At 31.7% G+C, this 25,475-nt stretch overlaps 1 protein-coding gene across 1 annotated transcript in view; it reads right to left on the bottom strand.

The window, feature by feature from the left end:
* Positions 1–2,876: 2,876 nt before the first annotated feature.
* LOC114332571 (uncharacterized) overlaps positions 2,877–25,475 on the bottom strand; it is a 93,353-nt gene continuing 70,754 nt past the window's right edge. The window contains exons 15-18 of the mRNA XM_028282392.2: positions 18,017–18,322; positions 9,995–10,232; positions 8,066–8,248; positions 2,877–3,182 (exon numbers count right to left, since the gene is read on the bottom strand). Coding sequence (XP_028138193.1) covers positions 3,088–3,182; positions 8,066–8,248; positions 9,995–10,232; positions 18,017–18,322 — 822 coding nt within the window. The 3' untranslated portion in view covers positions 2,877–3,087. The remainder of the gene's footprint in view (positions 3,183–8,065; positions 8,249–9,994; positions 10,233–18,016; positions 18,323–25,475) is intronic.

Raw genomic sequence — 25,475 nt, 5'->3', positions numbered from 1 at the left:
AATGAAGGTTTTTTCTTTCATTTTATGTAATTGTAGGAAATCTTTATGTTTAGATAAGGTAGTTCTTAGGTTAGTGATTAGTTTATTTAGAGGATTTCTGTCTAGAACGTCAAAGTTCTTATTTCTTAAGAACTCTTCAGTTATCTGAACATAATCACTGTGATGCATGGTAATGAGGCATTTACCTTTGTCAGCTTTAGTTACGATAACGTTATTACTATTCAATTTGAAAGATATTTGTCTAATCAAATTGAGTTGTTTAAAACATGTGATTTGAATGTTATTAATGTTGTTATTAAATTTGATAAGATCTTTTTGTAAAGAAAGGAAACAATTGCTTTTCAAGTTAGTTTTAGAAATGTTGTCTAGAGAAAGTATTCGGAGAGCGAGGAATTGGAAGAAAAGAATAGCATGGTTAAAGAACCTGAGGAAATGGTTCTCCACAACAACAACTACTCTATTTAAAGCATCAATTAATAAAATAATTATAGTCAGAATGATCGCCAATATTCTAAACGAATAGGCACCAAAAGAAGAAGAAGAACATGACAGGGAGGAAAGTCACATCTGAGAACGGTCCGGATTAGCCCATAGGCATAGCAATTTTTTAGCAACAGGTATTTTTTTACCTACCTATATAAATCTAGTAGCGTGGCTCTTACTGTACACCGGTTAATTAGGCGTCACGCCCCATAGTCTAGGCGCCAAATAGAGGTCACCGTGTCCTTTTCAATTCTGATGGACAAACTCAACGGTTTCTTATAGATTTTTGGCTCCTGATTACGAATTTCGAGGGTGGATTTCGATCCGAGTGGTCAAAAAATTGTTATAAACAATTTAATTGTTTATAAATTGTTTATAAGGCTCTGGCTCATAAACTAAAAGGGATAAAAAAGAATGTTTCAAACCAGATTTGTTCGTTAATAAAAAACGAAGAAAAAAACGTTTACTAAACTTAAATCTAACAATTAGAACTCAAGATATTGTAAAATTAGTGCACAATGCTAATTGCAAATTACAAAATAAGTATTTTTCGAAGCTTTATCGATCGTAACTCGGCTTCTACGCATGCAAATGAACCTTAGAAGGTTTCATTTTAAAGCTTCATTAGTAGGGTTCCAAACAAAGTTTGGTAAATTACTTGATCGTCATTTGTTTTAAAGTTATACCCATTTGAAGTAATAATTTTCTTAAAAAAATTTTACATTCATTTGTTTATAAGGGTTTCAAGCAAATTTAAGCTATAAACATTTATACTTTAATTAACAATAATGATAGAAGAACTCAAAAGGAACACTTTGAGCTTACGAAAATGTTTGTTAGTTTATTTTTGGCCAAGATATCGATATTTTAATAGTGCGCTCTGAGGCGCAAGATCGGCTCACCGCGTAAAGGTTCACGCGTTAACTTCTCAATGCAAATTATAATTTCTATGTATATATACGTTATCTTCATTTTTCATTTTTGAAGATCGTAATAGAATTTTATTCTATAATAATTCTTATAATTAAATCATCATACTGTATCCTCGTATCACATTTCATTCTATTTACAGTAGAGCGTCGATTATCCGAACTAATTGGGGGACATGGGTGTTCGGAAAGCCGATTTGTTCGGATAATCGAACTATAATGATATAGTCATACATATTTATCCACAAGTGAATAAAAGCCATATTTACATACCTACATATTTATTTATATCTTGATAATGACAAATAGCAATTAAACAAAAAAGTGCAGTCTTTGCAACAACATATTTTTGGATACACAATTGAAGAAAATTAAAGATATTTTAAGCGTTAACTACTAACGCTTGCTTGGTACTCGAGTGTGGGGCGCGGGAGTCGGGAGTTCGGATAACCAGTCGTTCGGTTGATCGACGTTCGGATAATCGACGCTTTACTGTACTTTGTCTTCTATTTTTTGTACTAAATGAGAAAAAAACATTAAAAACTAATATTTCAGAAATAGAACTAAAAAGTAAGTTGATATTATTTATTAATAGGTACTATTTTTACAAACTTTTTGTTTCATGCATCTGAATCGGGAGATAGAGGGAATCTCAGCATTTTTACATGTGCATAAATTCTTAGAGCAATTTTTACAGTTACATGGTGGTACTAAGTCTGTTCTTGTACGCAGTAAAACTAAAACTTTCTGGGGCTTCAGAGTCTAATTATCTATATGGTATAGATATAATCTATATCATATAGATATCCAGTGGATAGTGGATAGTATCCATATAGAGTGGATCTAGTTCTTTTGCAGCATCATCAAGGCACGTCAATTGTGTGTATGCCGCCACAACATAAATGCTCGTTTGATGATGCTGCAAAACAACTCGATCCATTTTTATATGGATATCACATATTGGGTCATGTGCATGCTTAGAAGCCGAGTTACGATCGATAAAGCGTCGAAAATACTTGACTGTAAGCCGATGTTGCGCCTCATAGTGCGCCATTAAAATATCGATATCTTGACCAAAAATAAACTTACGAACATTTTCTTAAGCTCAAATTATTCCTTTTGAGTTCTTCTATCATTATTGTTAATTAAAGTATAAATTCGAGCGAGTTACGATCGATAAACTTTCGAAAAATACTTATTTTGCAATTTGGATCGTGCACTAATTTTACAATATCTTGAGTTATAATTGTTGGATTTAAGTTTAGTAAACGTTTTTTTCTTCGTTTTTCAATAATGAACAAATTTTATTTGAAACATTCTTTTTTATCTCTTTTAGTTTATGAGCCAGAGCCTTATAAACAATTTATAAACAATTAAATTGTTTATAACAATTTTTTGACCACTCGGCTCGAAATCCACCTTCAAAATTCGTAATCAGCAGCCAAAAATCCATAAGAAACCGTTGAGTTTGTCCATCAGAATTGAAAAGGACACGGTGGCCCCTCTGGCACCTAGACTACCAATAGGGATCTATGGTGAAGTATCATACAAGCAGAAATTCCTTATCTCTTGCCATACTGCTCCACCATAGACCGATCTGGCGCCAGACGTATTCTACATAGTCAAAGTTGTTATAAAATTTATTTAAAAGTTGTTTCAAAACAGAATATGGGCATCACCAATAGTCAGCGTCTTTGATGGCAGGAGTTTTTTGTAGAACAGGTTCCAACTTCGTTTTAGCTGGCTTTTTTCCTGCAGACCTACTTCTCTCTAAAAAAAAATAACATTTATTAATAACACGTACCTACTAAGATCTATATTAACATTTCTGTCTGATCTGCATTGACCAATAATAGCCCGATCAAAGAACAATCTGACTCAAAAAAAAAAAGGAAGGATGAAAATTTAGGAATAGGTAGTTGAAATTGTTTATTATTATATAAGAAAAAGTTTAAAATTCTACATCCCCTCCATTTTTCAAAAATAGAGGGGTACCTCCCTCTCGAAGGTGAAAAATATACATTTAAAATAAGTCCGGAATTGGATAAAATCACTAGTTCTAAGCAACTTTTGTTCTATAGAGTTTTTTTCCGTAAGTTAATACTTTTCGAGTTATTTGCAAGTGAATATGTTCATTTTTAACAGAAAAAAACATGTTTTTGGACGGTTTTTCGGAGATAACTCAAAAAGTAAGTATTTTAGCGAAAAAAATATTCTTAGCAAAAATATAGCTTATAAAAAACTGAAAAAAACAGTGTATGCTTGAGGTCTGTAGACCCAGTAAAAGCAGGGTTGTAGCTAATGAAAATTAGGTTCTTCTTCATAAAATTTCAAATCGAATATTTCAATGTGAAATAACCCAAAAACGGAGCACTTTTCGGGGAAATTCATTTCAACTTTTTTAAAGTGTTTAAAAAAAGGATTATTTTTGTTTTTTAAAAAAACTTGTAACATTAAAAGTAAGTGAGTTACGCTCAAAATATTGTTGGTCCCTTTTATTTTTTGGTAAAAAAATCGCCAACATCACCCCCTAATTAGCATCACAAATAAATTTTATCATTAGCACTTCACAAGTTACTTTGCTTATGTATTATTTATATGGTCTGTAAGTTTCATCGGTTCAAAGTGCTTATTTTTGAAAAAGCTGTAGTTAAAATGGCTTGAACGAGTAACTAATCACGAGTTTAGGCAAATTTTGAACAGCCATAGCATAATCAATTTCATATAACAAGAAAACAAAAAAGGAAAAATATTCAGCAAAGCAAAACGTACATTTTATTACTCTTTAAGATTTTTGGTATTACTAATAATTTTTAAGTTAATTCCATGAACAATTCCATTTTTTTTTTCAAAATTAAAAAAAGTGTTTTATTTTAAACCCAATTTTTTTCAAAACTGAGCACTTTAACCCAATGAAACTTATAGATAATATAAACAATACATAAGTAAAGTAACTTGTGAAGAGGTTACGATTAATTTTATTTGGGAAGCTAATTCGGGGGTGATTTCCGCGATTTTTGTACCAAAAAATAAAAGGGACCAACAATATTTTGAGCGTAACTCACTTATTTTTATTGTTAGAAATTTTTTTAAAAAACGAAAATAAACCTTTTTTAAACACTTTAAAAAGTTTAATGAATTTTTCCCGAAAAGTGCTCTGTTTTTTGTTTATTTCACATTGAAATATTCGATTTGGAATTTACGAAGAAGAACCTACTTTTCATTAGCTACAACTCTACTTATACTGGGTGCGCAGACCTCACGCGTACACCATTTTTTTAAATTTTTTATAAGCTATATAGAACAAAAGTTGCTTAGAATTAGTCATTTTATCCAATTCCGGGCCTATTTTGAACGTATATTTTTTCACTCACCAGAAAATATTTTTCACCCCGTATTTCCCAATTTTTTTAAAATGGAGGGGATGTAGAATTGTAAATTTTTCTTATAATATTAGACAATTTCAACTACCTATTTCCAAATTTTCATCCTTCCTTTATTTTTTTGGAGGTTTTCGTAAAATTTTGTGTTACCTGATCGGGCTATAAGCAATTTTTCTCTAACCCAAATTACCACTGAGAAACTTAAATTTAACGACAGACTTAATAGTATCCCTCAGACCCTACCAATGTTTTACACACATATTAATATACTCAATATTGTCGTGTTGAAGGAATTGCTGTTTCTGACTCCTGGCCAATCTGATGGTCTTATTAACAGTATCCATTTTAAAATTTTAAAACTTTTTAACCGAAAATGATATAAAACCGGAAGTACACATTTGTTCTCGTCCTGCTAAGGCGCGTCAAATAATATATCGCTTGTACTATTTCGGCTAGTTTAAAGCAGTACTTTTAATTGTAACTCTGGAACAAAAGTCCGAGGTCAAATATCTAACCTTTAATACCATCTTTGGGTTATAAGCTTTCATTCGACAACTCATTTGTCATTATGTTCTAATAAGGAGTTGTATTTATACTACTACTACTATCGGTTTACAGCGTTCTCCGACGCCTTCCGACTCCTAACCGCCATTCTTCTCTGTTTAACCATAGACCTGGAGGGATTTCTCTTTCCTCTAGTTCTTTTTCAATTCCCTCCCTCCAGCTTCTTCTCGGCCTTCCTCTTTTTCTTCTCCCTTGTGGTGTCCATGCCAAAATCTGTTTAGGGATCCTGTCATCTGGCATTCTCTGTACATGGCCGTACCATACCAATTGTTTTGTTTTTATGTCATCAAGTATTGTATGTGTTACTCCCATCATTTCTCGTATTCTCTCGTTCGGTATCCGATCTCTTCTTGATTTGCCTGCTGCTCTTCTCCAGAAGTCCATTTCTGTTACTAGTAACTAGTTGTATTTATACAAGTCATATTTATCCACAAGTGAATGAAAACCATATTTATATAACTATATTTGTTTATACCTTGATAATGACAAATAGCAATTAAACAAAAAAGTGCAGTCTTTGCAACAACATATCTTTGGATACAAAATTGAAGAAAATTGAAGATATTTTAAGCGTTAATTACTAACGTTTGCTCAGTACTCGAGTGCGGGGCGCAGGGAGTTCGGATAACCGGTCGTTCGGTTGATCGACGTTCGGATAATCGACACTCTACTGTAGTAAAACTGAATGTGATAAATAATGAAACAAATAAAATCAATTTAATAATATTGTGTTTACTATAATAATTATAGTAGGGGAGGAAAGTATGCTAAATGTGCAGTCACTCGAGCGTTATGGGGACCTGTTGGATTGTCAAGAGTAGGTCCTAAAACCAAAAAATAGTTAGGTAAAGTTTTCCATTTTAATGGGGACTTTCCATGTTTTAATTTATTTTCCATTTCCAACAATCGTTTTTTTCGATTACAGCGCCATCTATCCATAATTCGAAAAAAATTTTCGAATAAAAGTTATGTACTTATTTTTACGTAAGGAATCCAAATGTGCAATAAAAATGGGGACCCCACCCCACCTTCATGGGAGGTCGTGTTTAGTGCCATTCGATAGGTTTTTTTAAAGATATTGAATAAGTGTATTTTTCAGTTTTCGATCTGATATTCATTTCGCAAAATATCGCTGGGTTCGTATTTAAAATTTTAAATTTACCCCTCACCCATCTCTGCGGGGAGTCGTGTTTGGTATCATTCGATAGATTTTTGAAAAATATTGAGCACGTATTTTTTAGTTTTTCGATCTGTCGTTCATTTCGCGAAATATTCGCTTTTTTCTTGTGAAACTTTGTGACACTCACCCATTTCCTTAAGTAAGGATAGATTTTTTTTTCGACCTCCCCCCCCCCTTAACGAACTCCTGTATTAAGAGCCAATTTATGGTAGAGGTACATTTACAGGTACAAGGTTTCTCCCTATGTGATAATCTGACGCGCTCGAGTAACTGCAACAATCCCCGCTTGGACTCCCCTACCATTAATACAATGTACACAGTTATACCGTGAGGACGTTTGAGTTGGAATAAATTCATTTTACAGGTCGATTTTTATTTTTAAATTATAATTGTTTGGCATTTATCATACTAGTGACGTCATCCATCTGGGCGGGATGACGTAATCGATGATTTTTTTAAATGAGAATAGGAGTCGTGTGATAGCTCATTCGAAAGGTTATTTAATTCTCTCTTCACTAATATAAACATTGACATAATTATTTATACAGGGTGCCCAAAAAAATTTTTTTAATTAAATTAATTGAGACAAATAGAAGAATGTATGTATATAAGTTATTTAATGCAAAATACATTTTACTGCTGTCAGAAAACAGAAAAAATGTTAATTGGAAAAATAAACATTGCTTTTCGCTTAAATTAAATGTTCAAACTACTATGAGGCAGGTGGGTGGCAGTTTAATATTGAATTTCAGCGAAAAACAATATTTATTTATTAAATAAACAATTTTTCCTGTTTTCAAACAACAGTAAAATGTATTTCGAATTAAATAAATTATTTACATTCTTCTTTTTGCCTCAATTGATTTAATTCAAAAAAAATTAGGCACCCTGTACCTATAAATAATTATGTTAGTGTTTATATTAGTAAATAGAACATTGAATAACCTTTCGAATGAGCTATCACACGACCCCTATTTTCATTAAAAAAACATCGATTATGTCATCACGCCCGATGGATGACGTCACTAGTATGATATATATATGCCAAAAAATTGTAATTTAAAAATAAAAATCGACCTGTCTCGGGATTTATCTCCAGAGTCGCCCATTCTCGAGAAAAGAAATGTATTCCAACTCAAAAGTCCTCACTGTACGTATTTTAAGACATAATTTTAAAAATGTATTTCTCCACGAAATATGAAATGTGTCAAAAATGTTTATCCTGATGCTGGTTCGTTAAATTGATAAACGTAATTTCAATTGTAACTGCAATAAAAGTTAGTTTCTATGTTTTCAAAAGAAACAGAATAATTCACGTAACAGAATTTTGACGTGACGAATTGTACCGTTACGAATATGTATAGTTACGTTCTGTCGCCGGTACGAATTTTCCATTACGAGATGTCTTGTCACGCCCACCTGTAAATAAAACACCACAAATAAAACATTGGAGAATAAATAGTAGTTTTTTCTGTGGTATTTTTTTTTTATTATGCTGTGGTACTTATGTAAACTTTAATGCTTACCACCATCAAGAGTATTTTCTACAACTACAAAGCCCTCTTCCGAATCTTCGCTATCTGAAAATCCCCAGTCTTCTTTAATCATATCTGCTGCTTTCTCAGCCACCATTATCGTTGGAGCATTTGTATTACCACTTGGAATGTAGGGAAATATGGAACAATCTACCACTCTTAAATTCGATATACCTGTAAAAATATAAATGGTCAACTAAATTGAAGTTTTTATTAATTTTTTTAAGCTTTATAGAACAAAATGCCCTTATAATATAGAACATGTCCAAATATTTTTGGTTTCTCGTAGTAAGCATTTAAAAGACCTGTTGACACTTTTATCTATAAAGGCGGGTTGACATTACTAGTGAATAACGAACGTGGCTCACGCTTACCTATTTTGCCCGTGCTATTGTTAGATGTTTTATTATCTATTTTCAAACTCGAGTAGTACATTTGTATTTATGCAATGCATAGGTGCACCCGGAAATGGATAAACTGACTAATTCTAAGCAACTTTTGTTCTATAGCATTTTTGTAATAAGTTAATAGTTTTCGAGTTATTTGCGAGTAAATATGTATGTTTATTTTACAACAAAAAAAACACGTTTTTAGTCGGTTTTTTTTTGCAAATAACTCAAAAAATAAGTATTTTATCGAAAAAAATATTTTTACAAAAATATAGCTTCTAAAAAAGTGAAAAAAACGGTGTTGTACGAAATCTCTAGAACCAATAGAAGCAAAATTGTAGCTAATGAAAAATAGGTTCATATCCGTCAAATTTCAAGGGGAATATTTCAACGTGAAATAACCAAAAAATGATGCACTTTTTGGGAAAAACTCATTACAACTTTTTTTAAAGTGTTTAAAAAATATTTATTTTTGTTTTTTTTTTAGTTTTTAGCATCTCAGTATGCAGGTTACTCAAGATAAAGTTGATCCTTTTTTTTTGTTAAAAAACTCGGGAAAATCACCCCGTAATTAGCATCTTAAATAAAATTAATCGTACCGCTTCAGAAGTTACTTTACTTATGTATTATTTATGTATATGATCTGTAAGTTTTATCGGTTCAAAGGGCTTATTTTTTTAAAAATTTGGTTTTAACGTAATTTTTTTTTATTTTGAAAAAAAATGTTTTTTTTTTTTTCAAAATAACTTAAGTTTGTTAGTGATAGCAAAAACAACAAACAGCAAAAAATATACGTATTGTTTTCTGAATAATTTAGTTTTTTTTTGTTTTTCTGTAAGACAAAAATTGGTTAAGATATGGCTCTTCAAAATTTGCATACACTCACCACAGTCCCTTCAAAAATAAGCACTTTGGACCGATGAAACTTACAGATCATATAAACAATACATACACGAGTAAAGCAACTTGTTGTAAGTGGTAACGATTAATTTCATTTGGGATGCTAATTAGGGGGTGATTTTCACGATTTTTTTACCAAAAAAAAAGGGAATAACTTTATTTTGAGTGTCATTTCCTTGCTTTTATCGCTGGAAACTTTAAAAAACAAAAATTAAAATAAAGCTTTTTTAAACACTTTAAAAAAAGTTTTAATGAGTTTTCCCCAAAAAGTGCTTTATTAAGTATTAACTTAGCGAAAAAATTCTATAGAAAAAAAGTTGCTTAAAATTAGTGAGTTATTTCCGGACTTATTTTAAACATATATTTTTTCACCCCCGATAAGGGGTGAAACTCACCCCTTTGGCAAAAGCACACATCGGCACAATATCACTTTTCTTCTTTGACAAATTTCATGTCAGTATAACCGGTTCTTTCAAATATTTAGGTTTTGCAATATTTTACCGTCAAAGAACGTACTAATATTAAAAAGTAATAATTATTAACAGTCAAAAACCTGAATTTGTTATATATTTTAATGCGTCCCAATATATACTTGTTAGGGGTCGTATAGATATAAGAAGTAATACATAACCTTTAACTTTTAATCTGGAATCCACAACAGCCATAGGATCTTCGTCTGGTCCCATCTTTACAGTTCCTGTGGGATGGTATATGGTTAAAGTAAGTTGTTGAGCCTGGCAAGCCCAGTATTCATCTGACAAAAATTCGAAATCTTTACATCCAGGGATCTTGTGAGGATTGAATGTGGCGTTTAGTTTTTGCAAAGCTCTCGATTGTGTTATTTTGTGTGCAATTTTAGCTCCTTCTACCTGAAAAAGATGAATCCAACGTTTAGATATTCTTCCAGATCTATATTACTAAATGCCTTTCAGGAACAAAAAAACAAAAAACCTGCTAAGGGAGCGTTCAAGTATTATGTAACGCGATTTTTGAAGATTTTTAACCCCCCCCCCCCCCAATCTGTGTTACGTAATACTTGAACGGTCCCTAATTAAGAGGAAACAGTAGCGATCAACAAGTAGCGAAAACGCGTTCCAAGATTGCGGCTGTAATTTTGAATATTTTTTCGAGATATTTGGCACACGTATTCGTAATATAATAAAGAATAGCGGTACAGAGCCCAATTTGAAAAATATATTAATATGTGGAAATTACTCTGTAATTAAATACAATATTAAAAAAACGAGCCTGTACCGCCATTAAGAAGAACAAAAAAATACACTTTCTTCAAATCAACTTTTTTATCCGATGTCTAGATTTTGTGTCATTTTGGAACTACTAAAATTTTTTATTTCATTAGTAGTTCCAAAATGACACAAAATCTAGGCATCGGATAAAAAAGTTTATTTGAAGAAAGTGTATTTTTTGTTCTTCTTAATGGCAGTACAGGCTCGTTTTTTTAATATTGTATTTAATTACAGAGTAATTTCCACATATTAATATATTTTTCAAATTGGGCTCTGTACCGCCATTCTTTATTATATTACGAATACGTGTGCCAAATATCTCGAAAAAATATTCAAAATTACAGCCGCAATCTTGGAACGCGTTTTGGCTACCTGTTGATCGCTACTGTATCACCTTAACAAAAAATGACTACCCGATATCATTAAGAGGATGGGTACGTATTTTCGGCTGCAATGCTATTCAAATGGGGATTTATTTTTTTCGAATCCTGAGAAAACTAATAAGTATTTTTAAAAAATTTAAACGCAGAATGAAAGATTACGTTCTTACCGAGGGCCGAAAGTCCCTTAAAACTTCTATAACGTTTATTTTAATAAATTACAGGGATGAAAAACTAAGAAAAAAATGTAGTGTGATTTTTAATTTCATTTATCTCATTCAAAAGAAACTTTTTATTCATTCTAAGGGACTTTCGGCCCTCGGTAATAAAGTATTCTTTCATTCTGCGTTTAAATTTTTCAAAAATACTTATTAGTTTTCTCAGGATTCGAAAAAAATGATTACATTTAAAATACATTGAAAACTTTGACAGGCGTCAAAATGTTCCTTTCCTCTTAATAAACAAGCTATTCCACCAAATAAAAGAAAGAAATGAAGTAAAAGTAAAAGACAGACTTACTCTCAAACATGATTGAGAGTACGTCTGTCTTTTACTTCATTCAAAATGAACTCTCACATGCAACCCATTCAACATTTAAAAAAAAAGAAACTACACAGCACTACAAGCAGTCTAGCAATACCCACAAGAAGGGACTCGGGGATGACAACAATACCATATTATTAAGTAAAGGGCTTATTAGAAAAATTAAAAAGGATCGGAAATAAGTACAACATTACAGCTACATTCAAAACAACCAACATACTCGGATCTATCCTTTCCAAAATTAAACGCAGCAACAAGAGAGGTCAAACAACTGAATTTAGAAAATACCCTGTGAATTGCAACAAGGAAACAGGCATGCAAAGCGAAAAATCAAAGCAGCAGCCCTTATCCTACTAAATGAAGAAAAATGTGTTAGACCAGGGCGCATCTGTAAAAATATTAGTACATTTGGATGTTGAGAGGTGACTCAAATTTTTTTGCAGAAATTGTTTGAAAATAAATCAAATAATAATATTTGAGTTATCCTCCCTCTCAAAAAAGTCCGGAACGTTTAAATAATCAAAATGTCAAAAAATTAAGGAAAAATTCGATTTTTTTCTTGGTTTTTTGATTATAACTTTAAAAGTATTCATTTCCGAGAAAAGTTGTTCTGACATAAAAGTTGCGTAATTAAATTTCCTACAATATAGAATTGGTTAAAAATTAAAAAAATAATCACCCTTGTTGCAAAATCGCAATAATTGTGAAAAAAACATACAAAAACAAGTATTCGCATTTTACGTTTTTCAACCATTTATTCTACACTTAGGACCTTCATATTTCATCCTGAAAAACTTTATGACACAGTAAAACAATACTGTAAATTTCATTTAGATCGGTTTAATAGATTTTGCAAAATAAATTTTGCAATCCAGCTTTCGTAAAAAAAATTCATTTTTTCAAAATGTTACAGGACTGAAAATATAGCAGATAGCAGGTCGATAATTTTTTTGCATATAGAAATGTACTGTACTTTTATTTGCAATTTTGCAAAATTAAAATCGATTAACACCACGGCATCTGGAATTTTTTTAAATAAACATTAATTATTGGTGCTACGCGCAGGACAGCGGATAGTTTGCTCTGATTGGGCATTCCAATGACCTTTGATAATGATTGATACATTTTAATTTTTATTACATTTCGATATAAATAAATAAATTTGTTTATTGCAAAATAAAAACACATACTCTATCCTTTGAAATAACACTTTTATTAGCAAAAACTTTCTTTGTTCATATATTTTAACTTAAACAATAAAAGTTTATTATTTTTAAACATATGCAATTGTTTAAACAATATTTCATAAACAATAATAAAATTAGTTTTATTTTTGTGGAATTAAAATATTAAAATACAACAAAATATAGAGTAAGAAAATAATATATTAGATAAAGATTGGAAGAAATTTTGGTGGAAATCAACTTGTGTGTATCGAACACCGCTGTCCTGCGCGTAGCACCAAAAATTATTGTTTATTTCAAAAATTTTCTGACGCCGTGGTAATTAATCGATTTTAATTTTGAAAATTGCAAATGAAAGGTACAGTACACTTCTATAAGCAAAAAAAATTAAACTTGCTATCTGCTTTATTTTCAGTCCTGTAACATTTTGAAAGTATGAATTTTTTTAGCGAAAGCTGGATTGCAAAATCTGTTGAACCGATCTTAATCAAATTTACAGTATTGTTTTACTGTATCATAAAGTTTTTCTGGGTGAAATATGAAAGTCCTAAGTGTAGCATAAATAGTTGAAAAACGTAAAATGCGAATACTTGTTTTTGTATGGTTTTTTCGCAATTATTGCTATTTTGCAACTAGGGTGACTACTTATTTCTTAAATTTTTAACCAATTCTATATTGTAGGAAATTTAATTACGCAACTTTTATGTCAGTACAACTTTTTTCGGAAATGAATACTTTTAAAGTTATAATCAAAAAACGAAGAAAAAAATCGAATTTTTCCTTCAATTTTTGACATTTTGATTATTTAAACAAAGTTCCGGACCTTTTTGAGAGGAAGGATAACTTAAATATTATTATTTGATTTATTTTCAAGCAGTTTCTGCAAAAAATTTTAGTCACCTCTCAACGTCCATCTCAAAACAGATGCGTCCTGGACTATATAGTAAACCCATCAGCAGAATTCAGCAGGCTTTGTTTACCAATACTTAAACAAGAAGTAAACAACAAGAATGTACCAACAATATCGGATGAGAAAATGTGAAACCAGTGGCGGCTCGTGGCTTTAGGGACAGGGTCGGCAAGGTTTTGTCTCCTCAGCTCAGATAGGTATGCCATCTAATTAAAAGGCTTCAATTTCATAGGAGATTTTTGGTTTTTGTTTTTTTTTTGTTTTCTTTTTTTTTTTGTTCTTTTCTATAAATTTAGAACCTAAACCTGTTTATAAATTAAGTCTATTTAGTCTATGTTGTTTCGAAGTAGCAAAATGGGTTATAACGTCATTGTAAAATTTATTATTGCTTTGGAGAGATTTTAAAAGTTTTTTTCTATTGACATTTGAAATTTAAGACAAGTTTTACATTCTCTCTTGATTCATGGTGTTTCGACAATACGTTTTACTCTTTTGAGACAAGAGAAATCCCGTTCATTTGAGGCAGAATTTGCCCACATTTGAGCAGAATAATTTATTAATTTCGGGAACAGTTTGTTGTATCTAATGAATTGCAGTATATAAAATTATACATATTTTGTAACTTATTCCACCTTCCGAAAATATTTGGATCAGCATATAAACCTGTTAATCCATTTTCTTATTTTATTTGATTAAAGAATGATGGATAATTTTTAATAAACTTGTCTAATAGATATTGTGAAAATTTTTTGGCATAACTTTTAAATTTTGAATCGTCAAAGAGGTCAATGACTTATAACAGTGAGTAAATAATAGTTTTGCCTGGTGCAATAGTTTTAACTTTTGCCTGGAGACCATACAATTCACCGGACATCAAGTCAGCGCCGTCATAAGTTTGCCTTACCAATTTATTTTTAATATCAAAAAATTTTAATATGTTCTTTAAAACACCAAATAGTACATTATATACCGCGGGACTGAAGTAGTACATTTAATCCTGAAGGTAAAGTTTATGGCCCGACCGCAGGGAGGGCCATAATTTACCTGAAGGATTAAATGTACTTCAGTCGCAAGGTATATACGATACTTTTCGTACTTCCGGTATGATTTTATTAATTATTTCAATAATTTCAATCAGTTTTTTCTCTCTTCAACTCATTTAATAAACTGTCTTTAAAATAAGTTACCATAGTAACATTGCGTTGTGACAGTTATAATTTAGAAACATTGTCATTACTAGTGTCATTGTAAAGAAACATTGTTATTGATAATTATTGGTATCATGAGTGAAGAAGGTGTATCTGATATTGATAAAAGAGCAGCCGAAGTAGGTGAAGAATTGTTACCACCGAAATCTAGAAAACTATACGAGCAGCAGTACGATGCTTTTAAAAAGTGGTGCCGCTTAAAAAATGTGAGACAACCTACTGAAAATGCGCTGAAAGACTGGTCAATATGACGAACTGTCACAATATTAATTTGAATATTAACGTTAATTACCATTCTAATTAATTATATTTTTCAATAAAATATCCCTTAAATTCGTTTGTTTGTGATTTAATCGTTCCGGGAGTTTCGTCAATATTTAATCCCGGAGGGATTAAATGTGACACTTTAGTACCTGTCACAAGGGAGTGAAGTTGTCACTTTAGGCCCGGAAGTACGAAAAATATATTCTGTCTTATAGCTTCCACTCACGTCTGAAAACCTAAAAACCTCTCATAAAAAATATTATACGTAACGCGTATCGAAGAACAATTGATACATGTGAATGACATGCTACCTCTATCAGTAGTTTCGTCTACTTCTACCGAAAAGCATCAAAATGTAACTACTAATTGATTCTTTCATTCTGTGCTGTTTTAGATACGCCGCTAAATGTCTTCTAGTCAGAAAGTCAATTAGAAAATTTGTTAAACAATTTTATTTGTTCTCTATAATTAACTTGATGTAACGAATCCTCCGATTCATCCTGTCCCCTAAATGGTAATTCCTAACAACTTAAAAAAATTACAATATCAATAATTCATCATCATCATCAGTGGCGTTACAGCTCTTTATGAGCCAAAGCCTTCTTCAGAACAATCCTCCATTCGCCCCTGTCTCTGGCAACTCTTCTCCATGCTCTAATTCCAATAGATTTCAAATCAGTTTCTATGTTGTCTTGGTACCTAAGTCTCGGTCTTCCTCTTGCTCGTTGTCCTATCGGCCCTCTTCGGTCAAAAACTTTTCTAACTATGGCATCTTTCTCTCACCTACTTTCCTACTTACGTATTTCATAATTTAATCCCGGGCACGCTTAAATACGTGCCTTGCTACCGTTTGCAGATCACCGGTCGGCAGATTGGTTTCTGCCGTACTTGCCATTCAAATAAATACGGGAAATGTATAATTGGTTGCCTATCGGCTAATATTCCATAGCTTCTTATTACAAGCAAATCTTCAATCTGGGGACGGCTTGCCGAAAACACACAATCGCAATCAGGTGCATGGCTTTAGGATCATTTTTGAAAAGTCTCTTACGCACAGCGCACAGGGATCACTTAACGTATGGGATCGATCGAATTATTTTGAAAACAATGAATAAAATTTAGTCTTCCATAAATGTCCATAATGGATGGATATGTGTCCATGTGTCCATAAATGTGTGGGTCGGCACTGCCGACCCTGACCAGCCGCCACTGTGTGAAACACACATCTTCAATCACACGCAATACATATGCAACACACAATACACAGCACAATACTTTTGTGCATTATTTTTATGTGCATAAACACATATAAATAATGCAGAAACACACAGCTTTTCAGCCAAAGCATGGATGTTGCCTATACCCTATTGGCCTTTTTGGTCATAACAATCTTTTTGAAAACGATTTCCGGAGTGGAAATCAAAACGTCAAATCTTTTTTGGGTAAAAATGTTATTGTCATTACTGGTTGTAAACTGATTTTGTTTCCAACCCTGTAAATTTCAAAGTATTTGTGAAATAAAATCTTTCTTCGTGTTTTATAGATTTTTATGTGACGTCAGCATTTATTGACGTCATAGACCTCGTTCTACGTTGCTAATCAATTATTAACAAAATCTGTTATTGAACAATCTCTCTCGCTATACATGTGTATACTCCACGGTTCTGAGACATTATTATTTATATTTATGTCTTATTATTTCATAATAACACAAATAATACACATATATACACAATAACACACATTCAATGATCGAAAATCATTTAAAAATATGGGAATGTGTACTCGTGTGACGTAAAACCAAAAATATAAGTCTCCCCACCACCGTCGGTCAAGGCAACCGTAATAAAGTCTAATAACCGTGTGTATACTCCATCTAATTTACTTACCGTTACACGTTATATGCGTCATAGCCCGTGACGTCACGTGATACCAACACGAAATATTTAGGCGGTAGGTGTGTTCTTTTTTAGAATCGCTTTGACGAGTACACTGGCATTACAGCCACTAGACATATTTTATTATATACGCGTAGAAATAATATTTAAAGATTTCTATTAATCTTAACTTAAAGAAATACACAATATGTTTCATTTAATTTGTATAAATGGTGATATTTTGGCATAAATTGGTAACATTTATTTGACAGTTGCGGTGATGACACTTCATATTTGTTTATATTCTTTACTATAAGTATTTGATTTATTATATTTACTGTTTTTATTATTTACTTTAACGTAAGATTATAACTTAATTCTTGTTTTCTATTTCTAAAGTTTTTATTTATTTACATTGAATATTAATTTGTTTTGCTGTATAATCCACTTCCGCAAAAATTGTGTGATGTATTTGATTTAAAATGAATTCAAGAATTTTTTGTAATTGGGTAACAATGTCAACTTAGATCTCTAACGTAGATAATGACGTGCAACGGTGAGTAAATTAGACGGACTGTATGTGCCACTAATTTGTATCGATCTCTAACACTCCAGTATTCACTTAAAAGATCAAAGGACTGTCCCAGCGATTCTGAAAATAAAATAGTGTATCAACATATTTGTAAAAACCAAGTGTACCTGTTACCGATAAGTACAAATAAAAGTTTGTTAAGTGTTACTCGTATTTCTTACGTACTACATAGAATCGTCAATAATACAATCCACAACAACCACAGAGAATACAGGCGGGATAAGTCTTCACAATATCAGAAGGAAGTGGAATATAATCTTAACCGCCTGCATTTTCTTCAATTACAAACAACTGTGGTTAATCCTAACCCCATATAAACACAATATTTAACTGATAATAATAGTTTGACTTGGCTAATCTTTTTATACACTTTTTTTTACTTTAAATGAATATGAAATATTTAGTGCCAAATTTTCGGTCTTTAATTAACAACATATTTTATACTTACTATAACTTTAAGATCGTGAGGATCTTCAAAATAGTTCGGATAAATCAGAACGTGTGATTCAGGATCTTTATCTCTCAACATAATCCTTCCCCTACTTTTCGGTCTCATAAGTAAAATATATATGCTAAAAGCTTCTTTGTATATTATGTCTTCATAAAGGGCAGTAAATACATCTTGCTTCATACCAACGGCTCTTCTTCCGAACAAACCACCATCCGAGCTATCTGCGAAAGATCCAAAGAAAAATTGTATGTCAGGCCAGTCTTCTTTTTTATCTTGGTATTTTGTGTTGATGAAACCCATCACCTGGTAACAAAATTGAAATTATGCATTTGTATTTGTGATTTAGAATGATTTGGAAATTTGCCGTTTAAGTAGTAATCTGTGAGGTATAAACATAGATTTAATAACACAAATATTAGGCCAGGTCCGAAAAATAGCGTAACGCGGAGCAGTTCGGGCGCTACTCTCTCTCTCTCTACCGGCGCGCGGCGCTTAGCTTTAGCAAAAAATACAACATTTTGTGAAGACAATAAAACACTACTTTTGGATGTAAATGTAACAAATAAAGAACGAAAAATAATTTATGAGTATGTAATACATTTTGCACAAAAAACATGTTTGAAAAAATTAGAAGCTACATATTTTTAATATTTAATTACATAAGGTGTTCAAAATTACCTCCTAACACATTTATGCACGCCTAAAAACGATCATTGAATGAGCTATTTACTCTACGAAGTATTTGTAAATTAACACATCGAAATACACTTTGTATTCTATTTTTCATCCCGTCCCTTGTTGTTGAAGGTATTTCATAAACTTCATTATTAACGTAACCCCAAAAAAATCAGTCCAGTTTATTAAATTCTGGTGATTAAGGTGGCAACGCTAATGGTCCATTGAAAACTGAAAATATCTCGAAAACTAATAAATTTAGACATAGGGAATGTTATTTGAAAATTAAAGTACGGTAACGGTACTTTTCAATAGTGATATAAAATACAGGGTGTTCCATTTAAAATTCAATCCAATCACTCTTGAAAATTTTGACAATAAATAAAAATATATGGCATTAATAAACCATTGCTGTTGTGCTTATTTTTATTTATACAGGCAGTTAAATTTGTTACGATTTTCATACAAAATTGGTTATAACGTTTTAAATACCCTGTATAACATAACAAAACTTTTTATTTTTGTGATGGAGAAGTTAACAGGATTTCGAATTTAAAATAAAATATAGGGTGTTCCATTTAAAAAAACATAAGTTTGGTCTGCCACTGTGTTATCGAACAACCTGTAACATTCTAACTAATTTTGTAATATGAAGCTCAAAGGTGGCTAAAATTTTTGTTATTAACTTTTATTGCTATCTATTGCTATAGCGGATCTATTGAGCTTTACCTCACTAATCAATCACCCTGTATGTGTGTGTACCCAGCTAAAGATGTTGAAGTACAGGCATTTTAAATTTGATTTCGCTCGCAGTAATTTAAGATAATTGACAGCGTTTAGATTTCCTTTGATGAAAAATGAACCAATAATACTTCTTCTTCTTCCTGCTTCCTTAATAGGCTCGCGCCTGTTCCATCTTCGGATGCCTCCTCATCAGATATCCAGGTTATCACTCCATCTCTTCCTTGCCCTTCCTATACTCCTTCGGCCATGTGGTGATCTGTCTCGTGCTATCTTTACCAGTCTTCCTTCTCCCATTCTGCTTATATGGCTGTACTATTCTTTTTTCTTTTCAGTGTCCAGTCATTTATAAAGGAAATGAAAATGTAGTATGTCAAAGTGTGTCAATAATTTATTTCTTCGATGTGACAAATCTCTTTACAATGTTCCAAGACAAGAAACCATACCCATTATTAGTGATTTATTACTATGTAACAACATAGATCCTCAAAAAATCCTTCACATCAAATATCTGCTACAATTTTGCCTGTCTCAACACTCTTTTGTATTTAACAACAAACTATACAGACAACCAGAAGGGTTAGCCATGGGAACTCCACTCTCCCCTTTGTTAGCTGATCTTTTCCTAGATTCACTTGAAACTAAGTTCGTTCAATCACGTCCTGAAATTATTCTTTGGTACAGATATGTAGATGACATTTTAGCCTTCATTGAAGGTCCCACCAACACACCCAATCACATCTTATCTCTGATCAATGGTCTACACCCATCTATCAAATTTACTCTAGAGACTGAAATCAACAATAGTATTAACTTTCTAGATCTGACTATTGAAAAGACACCTTCTAAACTGGAATTCTCAATCTTCCGAAAACCTACACAAACTGACCAAATTATCCCAAATTCATCTAATCATCCATACCAACAAAAAATGTCAGCTTTTCACTGTTATATACATAGACTGTTGAACATCCCTATGTCTAAAGACAACTACAATAATGAGGTTTCTATACTAAAACAGTTAGCAGTCAACAATGGTTACTCTCCTTTGATAATAGACAACATTATAAGAAAGAAATTGCTCAAAATAAAATTAAATCAAGCCTTTAACACAGATGAACACAATACCAAAAACTATATTTACAGATCTATTTCTTATTTGGGACCAATTTCAGATAAACTTTCAAGTGTAATATCAAATAAAGTTGAGAACCTCAAAATTACATTTAAAACTAAAAATTCCATCAAATCACTGTTTAGTAAAACCAAAGACAAAATAGATAAATTAAATAAGAGTGGCATATACAAACTATCATGTGGTGAGTGTAGTACCACCTATGTAGGAAGGACAATGAGAACCCTTTCTCAAAGAATCAAGGAGCATGTCAGAACTCCAGAAAAATCAAGCTTTGGCTATCATGTTAAATCTACCAATCATGCATTCTCTCCCACTAAAGACATCCAAATTTTGCATAACATTCCATCTAAAAATTATAGATTAATGAATTTGTTGGAGGACCTGGAGATTTCAAGAGAGATGAAGTCTAATCCTGATTTTTGTGTTAATACTCAGATCAATTTGAATTGTAATTATAAACATTTATTCAAGTATCTGTGGGAGACAGTGGAGTAGTAACCTCATGCAATCTTTAATATATATAAAAACTATTGTATTTACATTTAACATTTAATTTTATAACTTTAAATAAGGAAAACATGTGACTATTGGCCAGATTTATATATATATATATATATATATATATATATTATATATATATATATATATATATATATATATATATATATATATATATATATATATATGTTATAGTCAAAGCCCGAATTTCAGGCACTCCTAGGTTTGACTAGGCAATCCTCAGGTCTGACTGACGGTCTTAGTCAAAGCCCGAAATAAAGTTACAGTTTCGGCCTTTGACTAGTCAAACCTAGGAGAGACTAAGTTGGTCAGGCAAAGGTCGAAATTTAATTTTATGAAATAGGGGTTTGACTAGTCAAACCCCGATCAGCTATTAAAATGTCGTAATTCGTTAGATTAAGTTTAATAAAACGTCATTTTTTAATTTTAATGTTTAACATTTTTATCTTGTAACTAAAATAAAAAAAATGAGTGCTTATTCTCACATGTTGAGACGTTATGGCATTGAATGTTACGGCTGAATTGTTTGACAATTTTCTTCCTCTTGGTCCAGGGACTTCGTTAGTATTATGGTGATCCTTAGTTTTCCTCCGATTGCAATATCTTCTTTCACAGTTCACATTACTTCTTCAGATGTGGTTTGTGGTATTTGCCAAAAAGAGAGCTCTGATGCATGTACGTGCATAATTTGTAATCAGGTGGTACATGTTGTGTGCGCTGACAGCACACTTGGTGCATACTATGAAGTTTTTGAAAGAAAAGTTACATGCATGCGTTGTGCACAGACAGAAAAAATTAAAATAAATAAAGGAGAGGCGATTGAAGGTCTTCATGCCCAGGCTAATGCTATGAAACAATTAAGTGAAAAAAAATTTCCTGACGAAAAACAATTATTGACGGTTTATTGACAGTCCGAAATACGAAACAATAAACACATTTTTTTTTCAAGAAATCAAATAAGAGAATGCAAAGAGAATTTTCTTAGTTTCGAAGATGTTCCAGACGTTAAGCTGCCTCTAAGAGAAATTAGTACAAAAGATTCTAAATTTGGAGGACAAAGTTTTATAAAATGCTACTGCAATAAAAAATGTTCATCAAAATTATGTAAGTGTATAAGGTCTAACATATTGTGCAACTCTAATGCCTGGTTGCACTAACAGATCTTAAGCTAAGACGTGCCTTAAACTCAGCTTACGAAACATTGGGTTGCACCATTGACTCTTAGATCAATTTTCAGTTGGCTACAATGGATTGATTGCCACGCGGATTGCATTTTAAAGAATCAAAAATTATGGTGCAACGTAAGTGAGACTTAAAGGGGTCCTATCTATAAGCTGAACTGAGCTAAGCTGGAGCTTAAGATTTGTTGGTGCAACCAGGCATAAATGCCATAATGCCTCAACATGTGCGAAAAATCACTAATTTTTTATTTTAATTACGATAATATAAAAATAATATTGTTCTAAAGCTATTTCCTTATGGCATTTTTGTAATAAACTATTCTAATTGGGAAAAATAAGCCACAATTTAACTAAAAAAATGATTTTATTAACGTTTCGACGCCCAAACCGAATGTCGATGTCAAAATACAAAATATGTATTACTAAATTAGTAAAATCATTTTTTTAGTTAAATTGTGGCTTATTTCCCATTTAGAATAGTTTATTATAAAAATAATATATGTACAGTTACGATCATTGAATAGTTTACAGGCTTACGTATCTAGGAGCCGATTTTTTTAAATTTTACCTCGTTTAAACGCACCTTTTACGTCAAAGTGACGTTAGCAGTGGTGTACCTAGAATAGGTTGATTAAAATTAAAAAATCAAAATAATATAAATATATTTTATAAAATTTAACAAAAATACCAAGGTCCATTAGTTGTCGAGGCATTAAGCTAAATAAAAAAATTAACAAAATGGAAAGCATACAAAGAAGATTCTTGGAGGAGTTTGATATAGTTTTATTTTATTTTTCAACACGCGAAATTTTTGAAAAGTATTGATTTTTTGATATTTTTTGACTTTGACATTTATCAGATCCGTACGACACTGCAATTTTACAGTATTACAATATAAAAATTAAGGTGTAAACTATTCAGTGATCGTAACTGTACATTAAAATTAAAAAATTACGTTTTATTAAACCTTATCTAACAAATTACGACATTTTAATAGCTGATCGGGGTTTGACTAGTCAAACCCCGATTTCATAAAATTAAATTTCGACCTTTGCCTGACCAACTTGGTCTCTCCTAGGTTTGACTAGTCAAAGGCCGAAACTGTAATTTATTTCGGGCTTTGACTAAGACCGTTAGTCAGACCTGAGGATTGCCTAGTCAAACCTAGGAGTGCCTGAAATTCGGGCTTTGACTATAACATATACATTATACATTGTTGTATTACAGATATTTACATAATATACTTCTATCAACAAGTAATGAGAGCTTTAGAAATAAAACACCCAACAACAAAAGTGTTCGAAACTATTTTGTTAAGAATTGAATTCCACTGAACACTTGAACACTATCCTATTAATTTGTTAGCAATGTCTTACAACAGTAGAAACTAAATATACTAATTTTAACATCGTAGCAATTAATAAAATCATTTAATATTTCTACTATAAACATTAGGGGTTCAACTTAATAAAATATCCATACACCCAGTCAAGGTCATTTCAATGACTTACATAATTGACAAAAAGATGATAAATAACAATAATATTATCTCAATCTATAATTTCAATAATCTTCTGGAATATTGAATTTAAGAACTCACAATTAAAATTGATCTTTCTCATTACTTTCTGTTTTTATTTTTTAATCTAACACGGTGTATATGTATGTTGGGCCAATTACTCTTAAAATCAACCATGTTATCAATTAATTTATTAGTTGATTAGTACAAACATCTAAGATACATTTCCTTATCAATTTCATTGTAAAAATTTTCAATTTTCCTTTCAATATGTTAAAAATATTCATATTTTAATGTCAGCTGCCAAACGTCAACGCAGAACAGATAAAAGCAGATTTGAATATCCGACTTTGTCAGTCAGCTGTCTCTACTATAGACGGGTCTAGTTAGACTCAAAAATAGGAGTGAGCCTACAATAATTACCATCAAGCTGAAAATTGGCAGGATTGTTCAAAATAGCATCAAAAATGAAATCTAAAAAGTCCTCATAAATCCGACCCCTGCTAAAAATTTTACGCGGGGTCAAAGGTCACCAAATATGGTTTTTAGCGATTTTCAGCGAAACGGCAAGTTTTGTCGTAAAATTAGTTCCAACAAAAAATGTAGGTTAGATAATTATCTATAAAAAATATCTTAATAGTTTTTTTCCTAAGAGCCACTGTTTTTGAGATACAACGATTCAAAGAGTTGAAAGACTTCTAATCGTCATAATATATGTATTAGTTAGTACACCAGGTATAAACGTCGCTGACGCTGTAATACAAGTAAATATAATATTCTATCGGTCAACTTAACTTATATTACACATAATAATATAAGATTATAACAAATACAACTATTGTTGTAGGTGAAGATGTAGACTTGCTCGTATTACTCACTGGTAGAACTCCAATCGAAAAAACTATCTTTTTTTTTAAACCGGGAAAAGCTCAAAACCAATCGGAAATATATTCATCGAAAAGTTTATCTGCTTTCGCAAAATGTCAAAATCATAATATACTATTTTTACACGCAATAACTGGCTGTGATACGACATCTGCATTTTTCAGGAGGGGTTAAACGACTGTTTTTAAAATGTTTGAAAAACAAGATTTACTTGAATGTGCTGAAGTTTTTAGAAAAACTAATTCAACTCCACAAGAAGTTATTTCCAACGGAATTAGCTTTCTTCTCTCTATGCATGGAGCGCCTAAGAAAACTACGTGCTTAGATAAGTTTCGATATGCATGTTTTTTTAAAAGTACTCGAAACAAAAAACAAGTGCAGTTATCTTGTCTTCCTCCAACCTCAGCGGCTACTCATCAACATCTTTGTCGGGTATATTATCAAGTTCAAGTGTGGCTTGGTTATCAGCTAGATCCAAAAGACTGAGGATGGAAATTAGTCGACAGTTCATTAGAACCAATTCAAACTTTACTCCCCCCTGAGCCGGAAAAACTCCTCAACACAATTTTTTGCAACTGTAAAAAGGGATGTAGCGCTAAATGTGGTTGCAAAAAAGTTGGACTGTTTTGTTCGGTAGCATGCACTAATTGTCAAAACCGGTCGTGCTCCAATGTTGAATCACCAACAATTGAGGATTCATTTGATTCTATCGAGGAGCCATGCGATGTGTCATTATTGGGACAATAGGGATGTTCACAAAAAATTAAAAAGTCATTTCAAACATGTAAAACGATTAAG

Source organism: Diabrotica virgifera, chromosome 3, assembly GCF_917563875.1.
Source record: "Diabrotica virgifera virgifera chromosome 3, PGI_DIABVI_V3a".
NCBI classification, from domain to species: Eukaryota; Metazoa; Arthropoda; class Insecta; order Coleoptera; family Chrysomelidae; genus Diabrotica; species Diabrotica virgifera.
The sequence above is the reverse complement of the archived record's forward strand: the minus strand, read 5'-3'. Positions and strand labels throughout refer to the sequence as shown.